General features: G+C 38.8%; 1 protein-coding gene across 4 annotated transcripts in view; it reads left to right on the forward strand.

The window, feature by feature from the left end:
• The window catches only part of MSH3 (mutS homolog 3), a 113459-nt gene that overhangs the window by 49817 nt on the left and 44417 nt on the right, over nt 1-19225 (forward strand). For 3 of the 4 annotated variants that reach the window (XM_040579555.1, XM_040579559.1, XM_040579556.1), the window contains exons 12-13: nt 374-483; nt 11385-11517. In XM_040579555.1, coding sequence (XP_040435489.1) covers nt 374-483; nt 11385-11517 — 243 coding nt within the window. The remainder of the gene's footprint in view (nt 1-373; nt 484-11384; nt 11518-19225) is intronic. The other variant, XM_040579558.1, reaches the window with a different exon arrangement.

Below are 19225 nucleotides of genomic sequence, written 5' to 3' on the forward strand. Positions count from 1 at the left end.
TTCAGAGGCATAAATGAAAGTTAATCTATGCTGGCTTTTAGCATGAGTTAAGAACCTTATTGCACTTTGACTAGCAAAGAACTTACCTAAAGTTTGAGTTCTTGAGCAAATGCGGTCAAGGGGTATGACTGCAATAGGGTTTGGTTTTTCTTTTGTGCTGCTGCACAGACCATTGTCTAAAGATTTTCTGGCTGAAGGAAAAACATACTTCAGTGTCTTATGACTGTTGGAGGTACTTCAAGGTGTTGTTGGTAAACAAACACGCAGTTGCCGTATCTTCAAGCCTAAATACAACGGTGTGATGGTGAAGATCCTTTCCACTGTATCATTGATTGTTCAGTTAAAAATGATTATGCTATCTTTATTGTTTTAGACTGATATGAAAACAAAAGGAAGTCTGCTCTGGGTCTTGGATCATACTAAAACTTCCTTTGGACGTCGAAGATTGAAGAAATGGGTAACCCAGCCCCTCATGAAATCCAGGTGAGACAGTTTTTTATCTTGGGCAAAGTATGTATTTTATAATTACGATGTTGAGTATGCCCAGTATATTAGTTTTTCCTGAAGACCTGAGATCCATAGTAGAGTTTACACAGGAAATGGTACAATAGAAGACGTGGACATTATATATAGGTTTGAAAGAGTTACACAGCTCTGTTTGGGCACAGAAGATCTGAGTAATTCAGAGTAGTAGGTCTGGAGCAAGTTAGAAATTCCTCTGCAGATACCAGATTGAATACCATGCTAATGCTGCTTTTTTCAGACAGTGGGTGAGGGTTACCTGCTATTGGAGGATGTTTTATTCCTAAACTTGCCAATGAATGTTTGATGTCTGTCTTGTTTCACATGTATTTGCATCCTTAATATATTTAATTTGTTCTGAAGTAGCTGTGGATGTTTCTATTATCCCTGTATATAATGTATTGCATATGAAAGAATTTATTTTTATTAGTTCTGATATGTGATGATTGATTGGTCACTCTTGTGTGTTGAGCTCTGCTTTATTAATTAATGCCTTATAAATGCTTTATTTTGCAATACTATTATGCTTGTCTTTACTGGTGTTTGTCTTGAAATGGGTTCCATCTTTTCTGATTTCTCTTTGCAGGCTGTATTGGAGTGTTGTACTTGAATATGTAATAAATAACAGTATTGAGTCCATGGAATGTTTGTTGCGTACATTTTAAGTTTTTTGGATCTATTCCTTTGTGCATTTCCTGAGCACTGTCACTGTAGAGTTTACTTAATTGTCAGTTTGTTCAGCTATAGCATACAGAAATTGCTTCTAGTTTGGATATCTAAAATTTCTCCATCTGTCTTACACCTGTAAATATATTAAACATTTTTAATGCTTATTAGTTTTTTAAGAATTCTAAATAGTGAGGTTGTCAGTGTGCTAGTGTCTTGCTGTTGCTGTTAATTTACAAATGTTTCTATGGAAGCATTTTTTTCCCTTGGTCAAATGTAATACGTTAAAGCACTATGCACTATACTTCTGAAGTACTGCTGCTTGATTTTCTTGTTAGCCTTTTTGTAAGGATCTTTTCCCAGTAGTGTAAGAAAAGCGCGTAACTACTTTTTCCCTCCTGTTTTCTTGGTTTAGAATATTGGAGACCTTTTTTGTTTGTTGAAGCCGTACTGGTTAGACTTTTTCACACTGCGGTTTCTGACAAGGATTTAACAAGTTGATTTCAATATGCCTGTTTTAAAAAAATTCCTCTGATAATAGATTTTTATAGATCTTACCCACTTCAAGAAGACTTTTGATGTAACCATCCTAAATAGTGTCAGACATTACAGAAGTTAATTATGCACCTTGTGTTCACTTTAAAAGTGTATAGATAGAATGTCTGCGCCAATTCATAGAAAAAAAGTGAAATAACTTTATTTCTTTTCCTAAGTGCCTTAAGACCTTTTGGGAATTGTTGGTAGAGCTGTCAGCTGGGGGAGCCATAGCACAGCTCTGGTCTGGTGTGGTGGCCCACCGAGGAGGGGTGCCTGGAACCCATTTTGCTCCCAGATGATCCCGTATGTGATGCAGCAGGTGAAATACCGTGCAGCAGTAAAATAGGCAGAGATCTTATTCGGACACAGATGATGGAAAAATGCTTGCCTGAGCACTTCAGGCCTTCTTAACCAGTAATTTTAGTTTGAATTCTCCCTTTGTCTCAGTGCAGAACCAGCTTTACAGTTTTGGTTTCTTCTCTTTCTGCTCTGCTCTTTGCTGCTTTTAGGATTGACGCTTCCCTTTTTCAGCCTTCGTTCTCAGTATGGAAGGAATTTCCACAGTTGGAGATGGCAGTACACCTCAGCTGAAGCTAAAAAAGTTTGTTTCTGTGCATTTCTCCCTTTCAGACTCTTAAGTTGTAATTTCACATACTTAGTGCATCAGACATTCGGCAGTATTGTTTCTAGTAATGCATACAAATGCACTTAGAGAACAGTCTGTGATTGTAATTCATTCACCTGTACCTCCTGGAGTGACATTTTCAGAGGAAGTAAGATTTCTGTACTGCATCTTTTCCAGTCAGTGGATAGGTGCGTTTCCCTTGGCATATCAAAAAGTGAGAGGGTGTAATTACTGCTTTATGCCTTATAGTTGAAAATTACTTGGGTTGATGACTAAATTTCCAGGGGAGAAACTATACGCTAGGTTGAATAAAGGTAGAATGTGTACAGACAGCTCATTTGGGCAAACTTGAAGGTACCCGTTAGATCATTGTTGATGTAATACATTTAGAGACTTACAAGAAAAGGTTAGATATATGGGACTGGGGGGGGGGGGGGCAAAGGGTTAACAAAGAAAGGTGTAATATCCTCACTTTACCTAGGTATACAAAGATGATAAAAAATGTGTGAGTCACTGAGGACTGGGCTTTTTAGGGGGAATCAGGAAAGTAATCATTTTTTGTAGGAGTTATGTCTTTGTCGATTACAGAAGCACTGTCTCGCCTAGCCTATCTTGCCCTTGAAATATGTCCCATCCAGTGCCTTTCTTGCCTAACTTCTGTGTGGGGAGCAATGCTGCTTGCCCAGCCTGGAGTCCAAGCAGAGTAGACAACTGTGGAACCAATACTGCATTCTTTTCCTCATTGACTATTAATTTGTGTCTGTGCCTTGCTTAGTGGTTGATTCTTGCACAATTTTTGGGAAATTTGTTTTCTTGAGATCAAACAAACACTTTCCTCAACCTTCTCAAGGTTGGCTGGAATTGAACAGAGTTCAAAACTGACAAAGGCAGATGCCTAGCATAATTATGTGGAGAATACTATTGTTTCCATATTAGATCAGGCTGTAGAGCTAATAAAGCGGTGACTAGGTGCTTGAAGCAGAACTTAAGTGATGGATGTATCATGCTGAGCAATTTATAGCTGCTGTAGGGGAATGTGTGGAGTTCCATTCCTGTGCAGAAAGCTCCGTGGCCTGTATGTATAGAAAGCATTGCATAAGAGAGATTCCACCCACCTCACCCCCCGCCCCAGTCTTTTTCTGGAGAGGTGGAATATCTTTCAGATATCAGTGGGTGGACTTAATGAAGTGTCATTTCTAGTACTGTAGCCAGGGAGAAGGTAGAGACGTTGCTATTCAAGTAGAAGACAACCTGGAAAATGCTGATGTTTGCCTATGTTGCAAAAGTGCTTAGTTTATGAGTTAGAAGACTATCTGGTGTAAAATTTTAAACGCTTAGGTCTGGTGGGGTGGGTAACTGGAAGTGATAAAATGTTTGTTGTGTGTGTGATGCGCGCTCTCTCTTTGGGGTAGTATCTACTGGGTTTTGAGGATGTTTGTGATTCGAAGGAGCTTTAAAAGACTGAGTGATCCACAAGTATCTAAACTGTTTCTTTAATATTCTGTTGACTCTCTTATTTTTTTTATTATGTTATGTATGATATACGGAAGCTAATGTAATGAGGTTAATGATAAGATTATGGAGAACAAATGCCCTAAACATAGAGTTCAGAAGTCATGCAACTTCCAGCATGGAAAGCTTCCCTAAGGCTTTGCGTTGACTAGGCTTTGCCCTTGGCAGCCAGTGTTGAAGTAGGAAAAAAACCCAGCCCCCTCACCCATGCACACAACTTCGCATCTATGTTTTGGGGATAAATGTGTCAGTTCTGGTGTACTGCAAGCCAGAGAATATGCTTAGTGTACTGGAGTAAATGTAGAGCAAAAAATTAAGAGCCTCAGTGTGCCACTGGAAAAGAGTGGTCATCAAAGGTTTCATCAATGTCTTGGGCCTCTGCTGTAACAGAGAACTTGTGAGATAAAATTGTGCAATGCCCACCCCACCTGGAGGCCCAAGGTCCCTCTGCCTGATTTCTGCGCAGACCCTGAGCTGGTGGCCAGGTGGTAGCCAGCACAAGACTTTGTTTTCTCAGCATTCCCAGTACTGCTGTGATCAGCATACTGCTGGTATCTCTGGTGCTAGGGTGGTGGAAAAACGCTCAGGACAGAGAATTTGCTCTTAATTCTTCCAGATCATTAGTAGTTCAGAAGCATGGAATTAATTAGTTAAGAAGTATTCCAGACCACATTGAGTACATAGGGATGAAGCCTCTTTTTGGGTGCCACAAGGAGTATCAGCAAATCAAATGCTTATAGCCTCGTTAGGATGAGCTCACTTTTTTGGTCCCAGACTCATCCCAACCTATCACTGTATTTCAGCTTTACTGTGGTATGGTTCATCACGTCCTTGGCTCCAAGGCACACTGTTTGCCAGAGGTGAACATGGGACTTCAGTGGCTGCAAGTCTCTCTGTAGATTGTCTGCATTTAATTGTAGTCAGTTTGTACTAATTAAAAGTTAAAGCTGATGTTAAATCTCGCAATAAATAAAGTAAGGACAAAAACTGTATGTATTTAGAGAGTAGCAAAAAATTTTTTTAGTGTTTGCTTTGCAGGCTAGAGAAACCAAATTATTACTTACGTCTCAGAATAGGTTTTCCACTTTTTTTCCTGTGATTCTAGTGGCCTTTGTGACTTATTTCTTCCAGGTCTGGATGAGATGATGCTTGTATTGAGGCTGAATCAAAACCTTGTAGGATAGTAATAATAATTACTATTAGTCTGAATATACTTTGCCTGCAAGAGCGTAGAATGACTGTAGCTTTAGGTAATTCAGAACTGCACAATTCAGAACTGCAGGCAGTTTCTTATCTACCACTAAAGAGGAGAAAGAGTATAAATTGGCATTACTAATGCAATGTGACTTTTATTTGGTGGGTGTGTACTGTAGAACAGAGAAGAAGAGGGTCCCTTTATAGTGATGTTGGCAATGACATGTCTTTCCTAATATAAAAATAACTTGTTCCAAATCCTCTCACTTTGAGTATATCAAGTGCTGTTTTATTTATACATGTCTACACAAAGTACAGTCCTAAAGAAAAGTCTTCTAAGTTTGACTTTGTCTTTGTTCCCATAATTATAAGATATCTTAGCAGTAAAACAACTACCTAAAGGTCTTCAAAGAAACGCATCTTAATTCAGAGTTAAACTGTTTGCCATTTGATACCATCGTCATCCAGAACAGTAAAAGAATCTTCTTTTACAGCAGTGATTTAAGAATAAAATCCATCCATCCTACCACAGAATTTCATGGGCTAAATTTTCCTCCTAAGAATAAAGATTTTATAGCATCAGTGCCAATATAAAATGCACAAATGCAGGTTACAGCATATGCCTGAGATCTCAAGAATGTTGTAGTAAAGAAGAAAATTGCGGCATCATCACATGGATTCATTTATTTTTGCTAGCTGTGTTTTGGTATGATTGAATGCTGTGTCTAACTCCTTATAAATGTAGTAATCAGGCATTCATTCATTGGCTGAAGTAGCTTACGGTTCCCTTTTTTTTGGCACAAATAGCTGAAATATATTGTATATGAACATAAACAAAAGTGTTTGATTACCGAGTGCATATCTTACACATTCTTTTAACAGATGCAAAGACAAAGTTTATACTGCTTGTATATTTCTGTTAAGTATTTGAGATCCATTCAGGAATATTGTCTTCTTATGGCTGCGTGTTTATTTAGGGGAATGTTGGACCTCTCTCGAGGGGTACGAGACATTAGGAGTTTTGAGAGTAAATTACTCTCTCCTTCGTATAGAAAAACAAGTGAACAGATCCAGAAGGATGTTAAATTTTTCTAGGTTTCACTTAAATTTCACCCTAGTAAGCATGATATAATTACCCTAGTTTATACCTTTTCATTATTGCTAATGCGTAAAATTACAGCAGTCATAGTACAGTTTAACAATTCATGATTTATGCCATAAGGTTAGCCACATTCTAAGTTAGCCACCTAAGTAAAAAAGCCAGAGGTAGACTGGTTTTTTTGCGTGCTTGTGCTTTAAAAAGGCATGCACAGTTGATGGCATGGTTGATACACAATATTGATTGCATAGCGGTAATTCTAACACAGCTTTAGCTTTTGATGGCATTAATTGCTTGTTATGAGTGGTCTAAAGCAGAAAACACTCTGTACTATTTTAACATGGCCTTTAACTTAAATCAGCTCACATACAGTCTTTGTAAACTGTGTTCTGAAGGAAGGTCAAGGAAAAAGCAAAATGTGTAAGACAAAATAGAAAGCAACAGAAGTCAGAATGGACTTCACCTTGTCCTGTGTTTGAAAGTGGCCGGTATCAGAGGAGAGTATGAGGACAGGGCACTGGGAGATGTTACCTCCCAGGAGCGCTCTCCCAGGTTCCAAAGTTCAGGGAATTCCTCAGACACAAGTGATAGCCTTGTGTATCTTGCATTCTCCCAGTGTTTAAGTAATAAATTTTATTTCTTTAAAATGCTGTAGCTAGGCAGGAGGCTGCTAGGCTTTGATCTAGATAATACAGTTCAAGGAAAGCAAGTTTCATTTGTTCATACCCTTCATTATATTTTTTTAAGGTGTTGAATTCTTCTGATATTTTTACATATCACTGTGGTCTCTAAATGGATTTAATAAAATTAATTTCAATTTTATACATTCACTGTACTTGAGCTATGTCCTTACCATGATGAATGAACTCATACTTTGGGTGTTTATTGTAAGTTAAGAGACTTCCGTAGAATCTGTATTTATTTACCTTGTATAAAAATAAAACCTCATATGACTGAAGATTTTGTGCAGTTCTTAAATAGCAATTCCATTATCAGTTTCAGTCTGCTTTAAATGTATTGATAAGTTATCACATCTAAATATATTAGGTGTGCTTCACTAAACAAGGGATCAGCAGATCTGTTAGCACACTAGCAACCAGCAATCCTATTTAGATTCTTAAGATCTTCAGATGTTAATTCAGTGCAGTACATTCATATCTGCAGCCTTCTGCTTTGTCAAAATAATTTTTAGTTCAGGATTCAAATATCTTCATAGTTGCTAATTTTCTTGTTCACGTATCTTCTAGCAGAATACTGCAGGGGAGTATGTCTGGATTTAATTTCAGGTCGTTCTTTTAAATGACTAGAATAAAAATTTCTGCAGTTAGATTTTTGTTATGTTTGAATACACTGCAGAGTGATTTCAGTACTGTATTAATGATGCCATTGTTAGATGGACAGTATGGCAGAAGTAAGCTTACTGCTTTTAGTCAACGGACTTGTTACATTATTTCACAGAAGATTGTTTAGAAAATTGGATAAAGCTCAGATTGCTGACGTGGTTTACACAGATGGGAAAGAATAGGTTAATAATGCACCTAAACAGAGAACAAAGTAGTAGCCAGTTTATAAAATGTGAGACAGTTTCTTAGTATAAACTGTTGAGTTTCTTTGTGTATTGTTGGATTCAAATTTTTAGTGGTGGAATTTTATTTCAGCACATGCAGATTAGAAACCCCAAACTGTACATCTGATACACTGAATAACTGTGCAGTGCAGAGTAAATTTCTTTTGAGGTGGTTTAAGAACGGATCAGTATAATATATTGGTGCTCAACAAAATGTTTATTAGTAGAGTTAAATATTTAGAAGTTTAAAAGCATGCTTTGAAATTCATCATCTGGCTGTTTTTATCATATCTCTTCCCTTCCTCATGCACATCGAGTTGTACGTAATTCTTCACTGGCTTTTGATATAGGAAGCCCACTATATTTTGTTTACAGGTGGAAAAAATGGGTCATTTGATACTGGATGCCTTTTCCTGACCCTTTCTTATTTGTAGGATTAAAGTAGAAAAACTGTATGGATGCTTAGTTTTAGATTACTGGAGCTACAGTAACATAGCCATATGTGAGGATGATTAAAGTGCAGATTAAGCTTTGAAGGGACAAGGTTTTTTAATATCTGCATCTACTTTACATATTACTGTATGTTTTTGATGGGCCACATAGATATAATCATGCTGTTTAAATTGACAGTGTCGTGGAACAGAATTTGCTGCTTATACATGCCTTTTATAATAAAAATACAGATTATTTTCTTCTTTTCTAACTTAACAGATCAGTACTTCTTCACAGGAAGGAGTGTTCCGGCTTCTCAAGTACAGCAAATTTTAATTACTCTTCCTGAAAATGGAATTCTGGCTGATGATGCTGACCTTTCAGAATTTCAGTGACTGTTTGCTAGCTTCAAAGCTGCATATGCAGGGTATTTTATTAGTTTGTCGCTGATATTAACATGTCTCAATTTCCTGTCCATTATCCAGCTGTAGTTTAGAGCGCCTCACTAATTGATGTACAAAGCTTAAATCTCAGCTGTCTTGAATACACTGTGTGGAAGCCAACAGCTTGCTCTTTGGTTATTTGGTTGCGTAACTTTTAGTAACCCTGCCAGTCTACACCAGATACGTGATTGTGGCTCTTAAGGGCTGGATTTGAAGCTCGGATGTGTTTTGCGCTGAGAACAGCCCCTGTAGGTCTGAGCAGTTGCACTGATGGTAGCTGCTGCCTGCTGCTGTTACTTGCAGGTTGCCTGGCTGCCCAGAGAAACAGGAGAAACAGTTTAATTTCATGTGTTTGTCATTGCTGGAGGAGTGAAACGATGGCAGGGAAGAAGGTAGCCTTATTCCTGCAGCAGGGCTGCTAAGCAGAGCCTCCAAGTCTGACGTATCTGTTTTCTTCAGGGCTAGGAAAAAGTCGTCTTTCAGGGCAGTGGAATATTTTGGGTGCTGTGGTGTGATCGGAGAGTCTGCTTTCCAGTTCAAAGATGAGAGTGAGTTTCCCAAGGTGCTCAAGGTCAAGACAGCAGAGAGTCTGTCCCCGTTTCATACAGTGGCTGTGGAGGAGTGCATCTCCCTGCGCTCCAGGTTGATGGTGGCAGCTGGGGCACTGCAGATCCTGGCGTTGTACAGCAAGGCTGCTCTGGCAATAAATGTGTGTCATTCGTGGCAGATAAGGGGATGGTTTTACTGTTTTAGTATAAAGCAGTATGTCACTGAAAAAATCCTGGCACTTAAATGCCATTAGATTTATGTGTATCTGAATGCACATCCAGTCATGATGTTCTGCCTTTCACATACAGTGTAATAAAATGTCAAGGACTCTTAGATTTAGCAGTCTTTGGGGCCAGAGGCCTCTGCTGCCAGTCTGTTGTAATGTCTGCAACCTGCGGAGCTGCCTAATGTCATAGATTTCCTCATGGACAGTATTTGTTAGCAGCTACAGTGACAAGTGGCACGGCAGTTCTGCAATAAAAGCCATAGGCCAGATGGGCAGTCTTCCCTGAAATTCTACATTTCGATTGCATCCTTAGTTTTCATCCCTTTGTGCTGGCTGAGCTTTAAGCATCTTGTGGGTCCGTGGGAACAGATGTGGGCTGGGCTGTACTTGTCTTGCACGCATTTCACCGGTACATGAAGTGTCAGTATCAGAAGACCGCTTTCTCCTCAATCTGAAGGGTGGAAGGACACACACAGAGAAGCATGGGGATCTTTGAACTTTCTTGTCTCAGGAGGAGAATATTGTGATAAGGCTTAGTTGTCATTCTGGAAGAAAACACAAGAATTTTAAAATAAGCACTGCGATGTCTTGAGGACTTTTAAAATTTGTTGGAACATCATGTTTCAGATTCAGCCTTACTTGCCGGAAATTTCCTGAATGCCAGCTGAAGCCTTCCAGTGTGCCAGTATCCACAGAGCATGCCCAGGGGCACATTCGTGGGGGACTCTAGGGAAACGCGGAATCATAGAATCATTGGGGTTGGAAAAGACCTTTAAGACCATTGAGTCCAACCATTAACATAGCACTGCCAAGTCCACCGCTAAACTGTGTCCCTAAGTGCCACATCTGTGTGTCTTTTAAATGTATGATCTGGAACCAATGTTTTTTGTTGTGAAACCTCAGCAAATCTTAGCACAGCTTTCACCTGTTTAACTATTTTGTAGTGCACACAGTTACCTCGGAGACAAAGTCTGAACATGGAGAAGCTGCATTCAGAGGTGCAGCGCTGTTCAGCTCTAACACATCTTTCACTGCTGTCGCACAGTGAGCTAGCTAGTTTTGCTCTATTTCTTTGGGGCGGCATGCACCAACAGTGCTTTGGTTCACTAGCTCCCAAAGATAAACTCCTAACCTGTATGATTTGGATACACCCGTGTACCCCTGATCTCAGTCTTTTCCTAGAAAAGCAGCACTGAGGCAATCTGGTTGCACAAAAAGCACAAGTGGAGTTACCTTAGCTCTGCGATCTACAGCCAGTTCGTGGATATATTGGAAGCTGTAGCTGTGCTGTTGGAAGCAGTGTAAATCAAGGTGAATGTTGACAGTAGGTGGTCCATTTAAAAACTCTTCCCTGACAGTGGCTGTAAGAAAGGTGCAAATAACTGTAAAATTGTTTCTTCACATAAAAAGATTTTCCTCACTGATTGACTTAAGTTCTGAAGTATGGAGATTAGCGTTACAGGATTGGGTTTGGTTTTTTTTTGGGGGGGGAGGAGGGGAAGCCAAAACCCCAACATGGTTCAGATTCATGTAATTACCAGTTGCTGGTCTGGATAAAGAGTAGAGGGGCAAGATGGTAACCAATTTCTGTATCCTGTTGGAATAAAGTACGCTGCATAGAACTCAAACGTAAACTCCCTCTTCCCTCCCCCAGGTACTTGTCTCCAGATTTAGGGTTAGATATTCAGGATTCAGTGTTGCTGATATCGTGTACCACTAGAAGAGCATGTACACATGGGCACTGAAGTGTGTATTTGACTGTTTTGAGCATAGAGGGGATAATGAACTTATATCCAGGATCTATCTTGCATATTGAATGAAAGCCCAAGATTCTCTGCATTTCTTAATTCTTCTTCTTACCTACTCGTGAAAATGTGGCCTTAGTTAAAGGGTTTTTTTACAATACCACTACCACCACAAAGGAAAACAAAGGAAAAAGTTCACTAGGTATATGCCTTCCCGTAAGAAAACCACAAGTTTTATTTATTGATCTTATGCTTATTCATTTACAGTGAAATAAATGCCCGACTTGATGCTGTGTCTGAAATTCTGCTGTCAGAATCCAGTGTGTTTGGCCAGATTCAAAATCTTCTTTGTAAGCTGCCAGATATAGAGAGAGGCCTCTGCAGTATTTTTCACAAAAAGGTATACCGATAATTACCCTTACTTATTATTTTCTAAATGGCATTGTTCTATCTTAATGTACTTCACAGTTTTGCATGTTTGTTTAAAATTATTTTCTTCTTAGGAAGACCGAGGCTGACATAATAAAGGGATGCAAGTTTACAAAAATTATTTTTGCCTTATGGTAGAATCTTATTTTACTTGTTATCAGTGATATGCTGATAGCAGAAATGTCTGAGTAGAGTTCTAAAGTGTTGTATTGTTAGGACTAACAGGAAAAACATCTATAGTACTCATGATTTATTGGCTAGATTCCGTGAAATGGGATGGCACAATAGGTCCTTGTGCCATAAATTATTTCCCTTTAAAACAAAGCATTGCATTCTTTATGCTTATCTAAAATCACATTTGGAAGTGAAACCACTTGGCTGTAATTAGCGGTTTTCAAATTAATGTTAATTTGTTTATAAATTCTGTAATTTGAATCTCACACATTTTAATAAGAATCACTTGCAATGAGACACTGACAGTTCTTAGTTGAAGCAGACTAATGTGCTAATAGCACCTGTGCAGGACTTAATGTTCTTTATTTTCACATTATTTCAAAACCTTTATTTTAGAGGTTTTGACACTTTGTTTTAGATTTAGGAATAGGTGGGTAGAAGGAGAGCAAAGTTGTAATGTCTTTGGATGGTACAGCACAAAGTTTTCCTCTCCCTGAAAATCTAAAACTCAGTTCTTCTATAATTCTTAAAGTCCTAGTGTGTTGCAGTGCTAGGCACATGGGAAGACTTGCATATTTCAATGAATGGATACAGAAGTCCCACTGTAATGAAGTTTATGAAAAGAGGGAGTGTGCACCAACTTCCCCATCCTCTAAAATGTACTCTATCCACATAATACAATTGTTTTTTTCAAAACAACTGTCCAGGAATTGGATAATTCACTTTCTAATGGTTTAACTCACTTCAGGTCGAATGATAGTAGTAAAGTTTGTAGGGGTACTTCTCTATTTCACAACATCCAGACAATCCTCCACTGCTATCCTGTGCTTCCCTTTTTGTTGTTGTTGTTAGTTTTTTTTTGTTTGCTGCTTGTTTGTTGTTTTTTTGTTTTGTTTTGTTTTGGGTTTTGGTATTTTTAACTACTCTATCTGCTTCTTCCAGTGCCCCTTCCTGTTGTAGGACTGCTGACCCTTCTCAGGTTTAAAGCTGGCATTTAGGTGGAACCATTCAGAGACCCTGAATTTTCATGTTATTTTTGGAACAAGGTGGCAATGTAGTTTATGTTAACAACACCTGCTGTAGTTTGATGGTATGTTTAGTGAATTGGGTGTTGAAGCTGCAGGAGAGAAGTGCTCCAGCAGAATCCTTAAGAAGGGTAAATGAGGGGGTAAATCTCCAAGCATACATTTCCCCTTTGATGAATTAGCTTGCCTTGGTAAAAGTCTGGTTGTCCTCCATTGCAGAACACTGTGGAGAGTGCCTGAAGCACTCAGTAATCCCTGAAGGTCTTTAGGAGCTGAGGAGGTGACAGTGTTCCTGAAAGACAGGGTCTGTTTTAAATAAAGAATCAAAAGCAGATTTGGGAAACAGATTCTGCATTCTACACTGACAGGTGAACATGGAGCCCAAAGAAAGGTCCCTGCAAACCAGATATATATTCAAGAACATGGATAAGTGATTTTCAAGATTTTTTTTTTCAGAATATCCAGTGAATGCTGCCATTTCAGTTCCCACTGTAGGAGCCTTTCCAGTTCTGTTAATTCCAGGTGTCCGTCTCCCGCATGCTCAACATGAGGTTCCCTGTAATTTCATTTCCATTAAGGGGTCCAGAACTCTGGGTGGAGTGCACTGATGGCTTCAATAAAGGAATATCCTTGTTAATTCAGTGTCCATTGCAAGAAAAATAGGTGAAAATGACAAGTATTTCATCCTCCAGGCCCTTTAGACTGCTTTGATGTTAGTATTTGAGGAAATACGTTTCATGAAGGGAGACCTCTAAACTGTACAGAGATGACTGGATTGCCTCAGTCATTCCAAACATCTTTCATTCAGATCAACCACTGAAGAACTTTTATTGTGCAATGCACTTTGCCCTAGTAACCCGTAGCAGAGACAGAAAAAATTGTAAGGCAAAACCGATGCTCTGTTTGGAACTGGCTTTGCAGGACAAACAGCTATGGGACTGTTGGGAACTATGGAAGTCAGGGGAGCTATTCTGATAAATAACATCATTGTGTATTTTCCTGGTCTGACTGTTAGTTATTTTTTTAACAAGTTTGCTTATGATTCTTACCTCGTAGCATCATTCAAATCAGCAATTGTTAATCTGAGCCCCTACAAGTTCTCATTAGCCCAAACCCAAACCACCAAAGACCATTGCTGATCTATCCCCGGGTATGAGCAATCTGGAATTAAAACAGCATTTTTGTAGTGGTAGTTGGGTGTCACCTTGGAAGTCATATTACCAGCTCCAAGTTTGCTGCAGCCTGTGAAGGGTCTATGGGAATGATGAAGGAGACAAGAGAAATATTACTGTTGCTATGAAGAGTGGAATTAATACAAGGACTGGTGGTTCTCAGTTCCCTGCAGCTCCAGCACCTGACATTTTGCAAGGCACAACACTGCCAACAGCAGAATGGTCTTACCCTTCTCTCTGGCGAGAGAAGAATGGCTGGAGGTGAACTGTTTGAAGACTTCTTTCTGGTGTTCGGAACTTGACTTCAAAAGGAAACTGAGAGACAGGGAATTGTCAAGAGTTTTGCCTCCAGTGCCTGGAGCTGATGCAGAATTAGGTCTTGCCGAAAGACACATTGGCTCAATGTTGACCATCACCACTTCAACTATGCCCTTTAGCTTGGAGAGAGCCACCAAATAATAGAACAAAATTTAGACCACATGCATTTCCTTTTGTGATCTGCATCTCAGGACAGCGAGAAATATGAATGGCAGGACCCTGCTTCTTTGTCTCAGTGATGACTCTTTAGCCTTGCCTTGGTGTGCAGAATGGCAAGAGAGGAGTCAGAAACCTATGCTTGAGTAGGTCTAAAAACCAGTACAGAGTAAACATGCCATCAGTACTTCTAAACATGTGTCCTACAGGGCCATTCTGATGTTGCTTGCTGTTTTAGTGCCTGGTTTCATGCCGTGTGTTTCAGAAGACGAATGTTTATACAAGCTCAATCCATAAATGTTTATCTTATTTGTACCCTTTGCTCAATAAACGTTATTTTTTGACTAAAGCTTAGTCACCAAAGTGGACAGGAATCATAACAATTGGTCATTGAATTTACAGAACAGATTAAAGTGAAGCTGTTTCACTGAGCTCCTACCAAGGAGTGAGGTCAATAGTGGAACCTTACCAGGTCATGTAGAGAAATGTCACTTCTGTTTGTTCTGTTTCTAACTTCAACCATGGGTCCTCCATTGTTCAGAGTTCCTCGCAAGTTGCTGCAGTTGGGAAGACGAGTTCTGAATCACTCTGGAACTTTGCCCACTTACCAGGGCTGCTCACCTGTGCAAAATAAAGCAGGCAGTTGCTACAAGGAAGATGTTTGCTGCTTGGTTACCTGCAGGCTCCCTGTGGGATTTTCCTTTCAGTTTTCCAGTGAATGCTTCACTACTTCACTGTCATGCTCAGACTTCTCAGAGAAGGGTGCCGCTTAGCTGGGTGCTGCTAAGTGTTTAAAATCTTTACATAAGCTTGTCAGCCAGAATGATGCTGGAACTGTGCCTTTCCCTGGAAGGTACATTTGATACTTTATTGGACATGATGTAATTTTCAGAAGATTCAGAGAAAAATACGGTACTTCTGATTTTTTCTCTCTCTTATTAAATCAATACCTCTTACATATGCTCAGGAAATTACTGTTTGTATAGAATGTTTAAAATAAATTCTCCCCATAGCATAATATATTGTTGACTTCAGCCAACACATCCTGGGTTTTTTTAAAGTTTTTTCATCTATGATAGCAGTGGGCACATCTTGCATAACTATACTTTTAATCTTTTAAAGAATTTACATCACAGGTGTTTTTGATTTGCAATACTAAATGCTGATCGATTTGTCCCCCGTTAAGGTGATTAATGTCATAATGAGGGGACATAGTACCTTAAAATTAAAAGCCTCATTTTTTCCTAAAGCAAAAATAGTATGCTTGCTATACTAAAAACTTAAAGGTATCTATTAAATTTAGAAAGGAGTGCTAAATGTATGCTACATTTCAAGTCCCAATTTTTTTATTTTAAATGCTTTTAATTTGGAGTGGTCAATGGCTGTCAGCTGTAGGTCTCTGTGGCTCCCTTCTAGATCTGTTGGAAACAATTTCACTAATGCAAACAAGGCTAAATTGCTTTCAGTTTTGTTCAAAGGGTGTTAGATCTGGCATACTGCTGTGATCTTTCATGCGTACTTCTCAGTGGCAACCATACTGCTTTCAGTACAGTTTGATAAACTGGTGGTTGAAACTATTTTTCGGCATCTTCTGAGGTTTGTCAATTCTGATGTTATTTTTCTAGTGCTGGAGAAGCTGTAGCTATTGACGGCATTTCAAAATTAGACTTCAAAAATAGCATTGAATAAGCTTGTGAGACTCTTCTGTGAATGCGCAACTGCTGATCCTGCTTTATGTAAACCATTTTTGCTGTATTTTAAAAGCTTCTAATTTATACCACAATTATATATCTTTTGTAAGGTTAATTAGGATTTAAATGGAATCAGTCCCACTTTAATGGAGGGCAGATTTTCAGAGTTATTTTTATGCATCTGTTCCAAGTTATCTGTTTGCTTAGTAAATAATTTTTGCAGTAGAGCCATGACATTTTAGACGCAAAGTCCTGCAGTGTTGCTAAAATCAAGCCAGGTAAACAGTAATACTCTGAGTAAGCACAGAAGGGGCATGTTTGCCCTCTTTCTTGGGAATGCTGTGTTTAACAAAGTTGTTTGCAGTAAAGCATGCTGAATTTCCCATTCTTTAAAGGGGCTGTAGACTGTAACTTATAATGGAATCAAATAGGTTTTAATTCCTTAAATGGCTGTTATGATGTGTAGGCTATCAGAGTTGCTGTGAGAAGCTTCAGCATGTTCATTAAGCACCCTTTGAGAAATCTCATGATAATTTCAGGGTTGTTCACTGTATCTTTTGCACACAACCAAAGTTGTTTAGTTTTTTTATCCTGCTGATTCTTTTATAGGTGATGCTGCCTTGAAATCTAACTTCCTCCCCTAACTGAAGCATCACCTTTACCAGTCTCACCACCATTATTGATGAACACCTCAGTCAGGTGTTCTTATGTATTCTTAAAATCTTTTCCTTTTTCCAGCCTCATAGTGTACTAATTAAGTCCCTATTTTGTTCTTTTTTTTAAAGAACAATTAAAAAAACAAACAAACACCACTTGTTCAACTGATGTATTTCTTATGGTCCATATTTGCTCATTCTTCTTTTCTGGGCATTGAGTGTGTGAATCACTTAATGCTGTCTGTCAGGTGCCTGCTTTGCAATTTCATGTGTCAGGGCTTCAGCCTTTGCCTTCCTGAGCACGTTTTGTAGTCAAGGGAAGTCTTGCAGGATTTTATTCTTTATCCGCATCAAGGCTGACGATGATGATGCAGTCAGTCATACTGTATTTTACTTTGATATTGAGCCCAAGCCTGGATTTATCATTTGTTAAGTGTTTCAGACCCTTCCTTTGTGCTTTGACTTCAAATGGCATTGACAGATTTACTGCTTTATTATTTTGTTGTCAGAGCTTTTACGAGATAGAATAAGTAAATTCTAGATTATCAGAAAGATGCTGATAAATTGCAGCAAGTGCCTGGGAGAACCAAAGTTTTCATGAGGCTGAATAAAGGATTGTTTATGAAGAAAGATTAAAAGAGTATAGTTCGCTTAAATGAATAATCAAAGGAGAACAGAAGGTTTAGAGATATTTGAAGGGTGTTAACAGCAAAGGAGGAGTTGAGTTAGTGTAATACAAAAGAGCAAAAATATAAAGAGATAAAAAGAGATAGAAGAGATACTGGGATTGACTTAATAGAATGGAAATTTAGGCTATCTGGTAAAACTTTTACTTGATGATGCTTACTAGTTTATGGGTTAGTTTCTGAAAGGGACTGGTAGGAATACAGTTTCTTAGAATAGAAGGGCCCAAGAGTAGACAAAAAGAAACTGATGCAGAAAAATTGAGCAGTTGCAGGGAAACCACCTAATTGGGTCTCTTCTGTCCCTAACTTTCATGGATCTGAAACAAAGATGAACTTAGCTTTTCCAGGAACATTCAGAATGTAATCTCTCTGGCCTTCCTGAATGTCATGAAATACCATGGTTAAATTGCATATTACTTTAGTCAAGTGTCTTATCAACCTTGCCTGTTTGGTATGGCAAGTTCAGTTCTTCAGCACGCAGCCATGCTTCAGGTTACTTGGAGAGTATCTATCAGGTACTGGCTTTATGACAACTTCAGTTACATTTACATCTGCGATTGAATTAATTTTAAATACCCAGGACTGATTTTTCTTTGATTTTTGTTTAATATAGCATTTATGATAAAGCAAATCAGTAAACACAGCAATTAACCTTATGAATTACTTTCTTTCTGGCCTTATTGGTGTCAGTCACTTAGAACTTCCAGTGTCCATAGTAGATTTCCAAGGCCACAGGTTTAGATTTATCTTTATTCTGTGTTTATACAGCATGGAGACTCCTCTTCCGTCACTGGTCACAGTAGTGACATGTATTTAGTGAGAAGAGGGCTAGGGCCGTAACTGGAGCATACCTTAACTTATCATTTATGGTTTTCAGAAGGTTACTTTCAGTTGGTCTTCATGTTCTGAAGGACTAGTAGGCATTACAGAGTGAACTTATTTTGGGGTTTATATATATGGGGAGGGAGAGAAAACATTCCTTTCCAGTTCAGCATTTTTGTTAATACCTGTTTCTGTGTTTGGGTACAGAAGTTATTTGGGAGAAATAACTACAGTGTAATAGATGATAGAATTGCCTTAGTTCTTGCATATGGGTGTGGGAAGGAAAGAGAAAGAAAAATTTACCTCTGGGGAGAAACTGAAATAGAAGAAATGACAAAATAAAAATGCAGATGTGTTTTGTGAAATAGTGATTCATTGAAGCCTACACATTCTGTAATCAGTGTTGTACTGGTCACCACAAAATACCGACCAGAAATTAAATTTTAGACTGTATATTGCCTGGGTAGGAGAAAGAAAGTATCTAGGAAGAGAAAGATGCAGCATATAAAGAATATCACAGTAGGAGCATTCAGTATATCCTGTTCCCTTCCTTGCATCCTCAGATGAGGACGAAAACCTGTTTTTTCAGTGTTGTCGGTTGACCAGTGGGAGGAGTTCAAAAGACTGAAGAAAGAATGTTTCTACAGATCAGCAAAATACAACAAAATATATATCAGCATAATTATTTATGGACATTTTTTTCCAAACCTTCTGAAATGGCAGTGTCCTGGAGCACCACTGAATTCAGCATGGTTTGAAGGCATTAAGTGTCTCATAGGACCAGGTTTCCATTTGGTGTACCACAAATACAAACTTATTTCTGTAAAGACCATTTCAGAATTGGTATTACGTCATTTATAGGTGAGGTATGAGAGTACCTTAGATAACTGAGCAGGAGGTGGGGGGGGGGTGGGGGGGGTGGGGATGGTGATGTAGGGGGGTGTGTGTGCCTGCGGCAGGGATTAGAAGTGTGGCAGGA

The sequence above is a fragment of the Falco naumanni genome, chromosome Z (genome assembly GCF_017639655.2).
Source record: "Falco naumanni isolate bFalNau1 chromosome Z, bFalNau1.pat, whole genome shotgun sequence".
NCBI lineage: Eukaryota > Metazoa > Chordata > Aves > Falconiformes > Falconidae > Falco > Falco naumanni.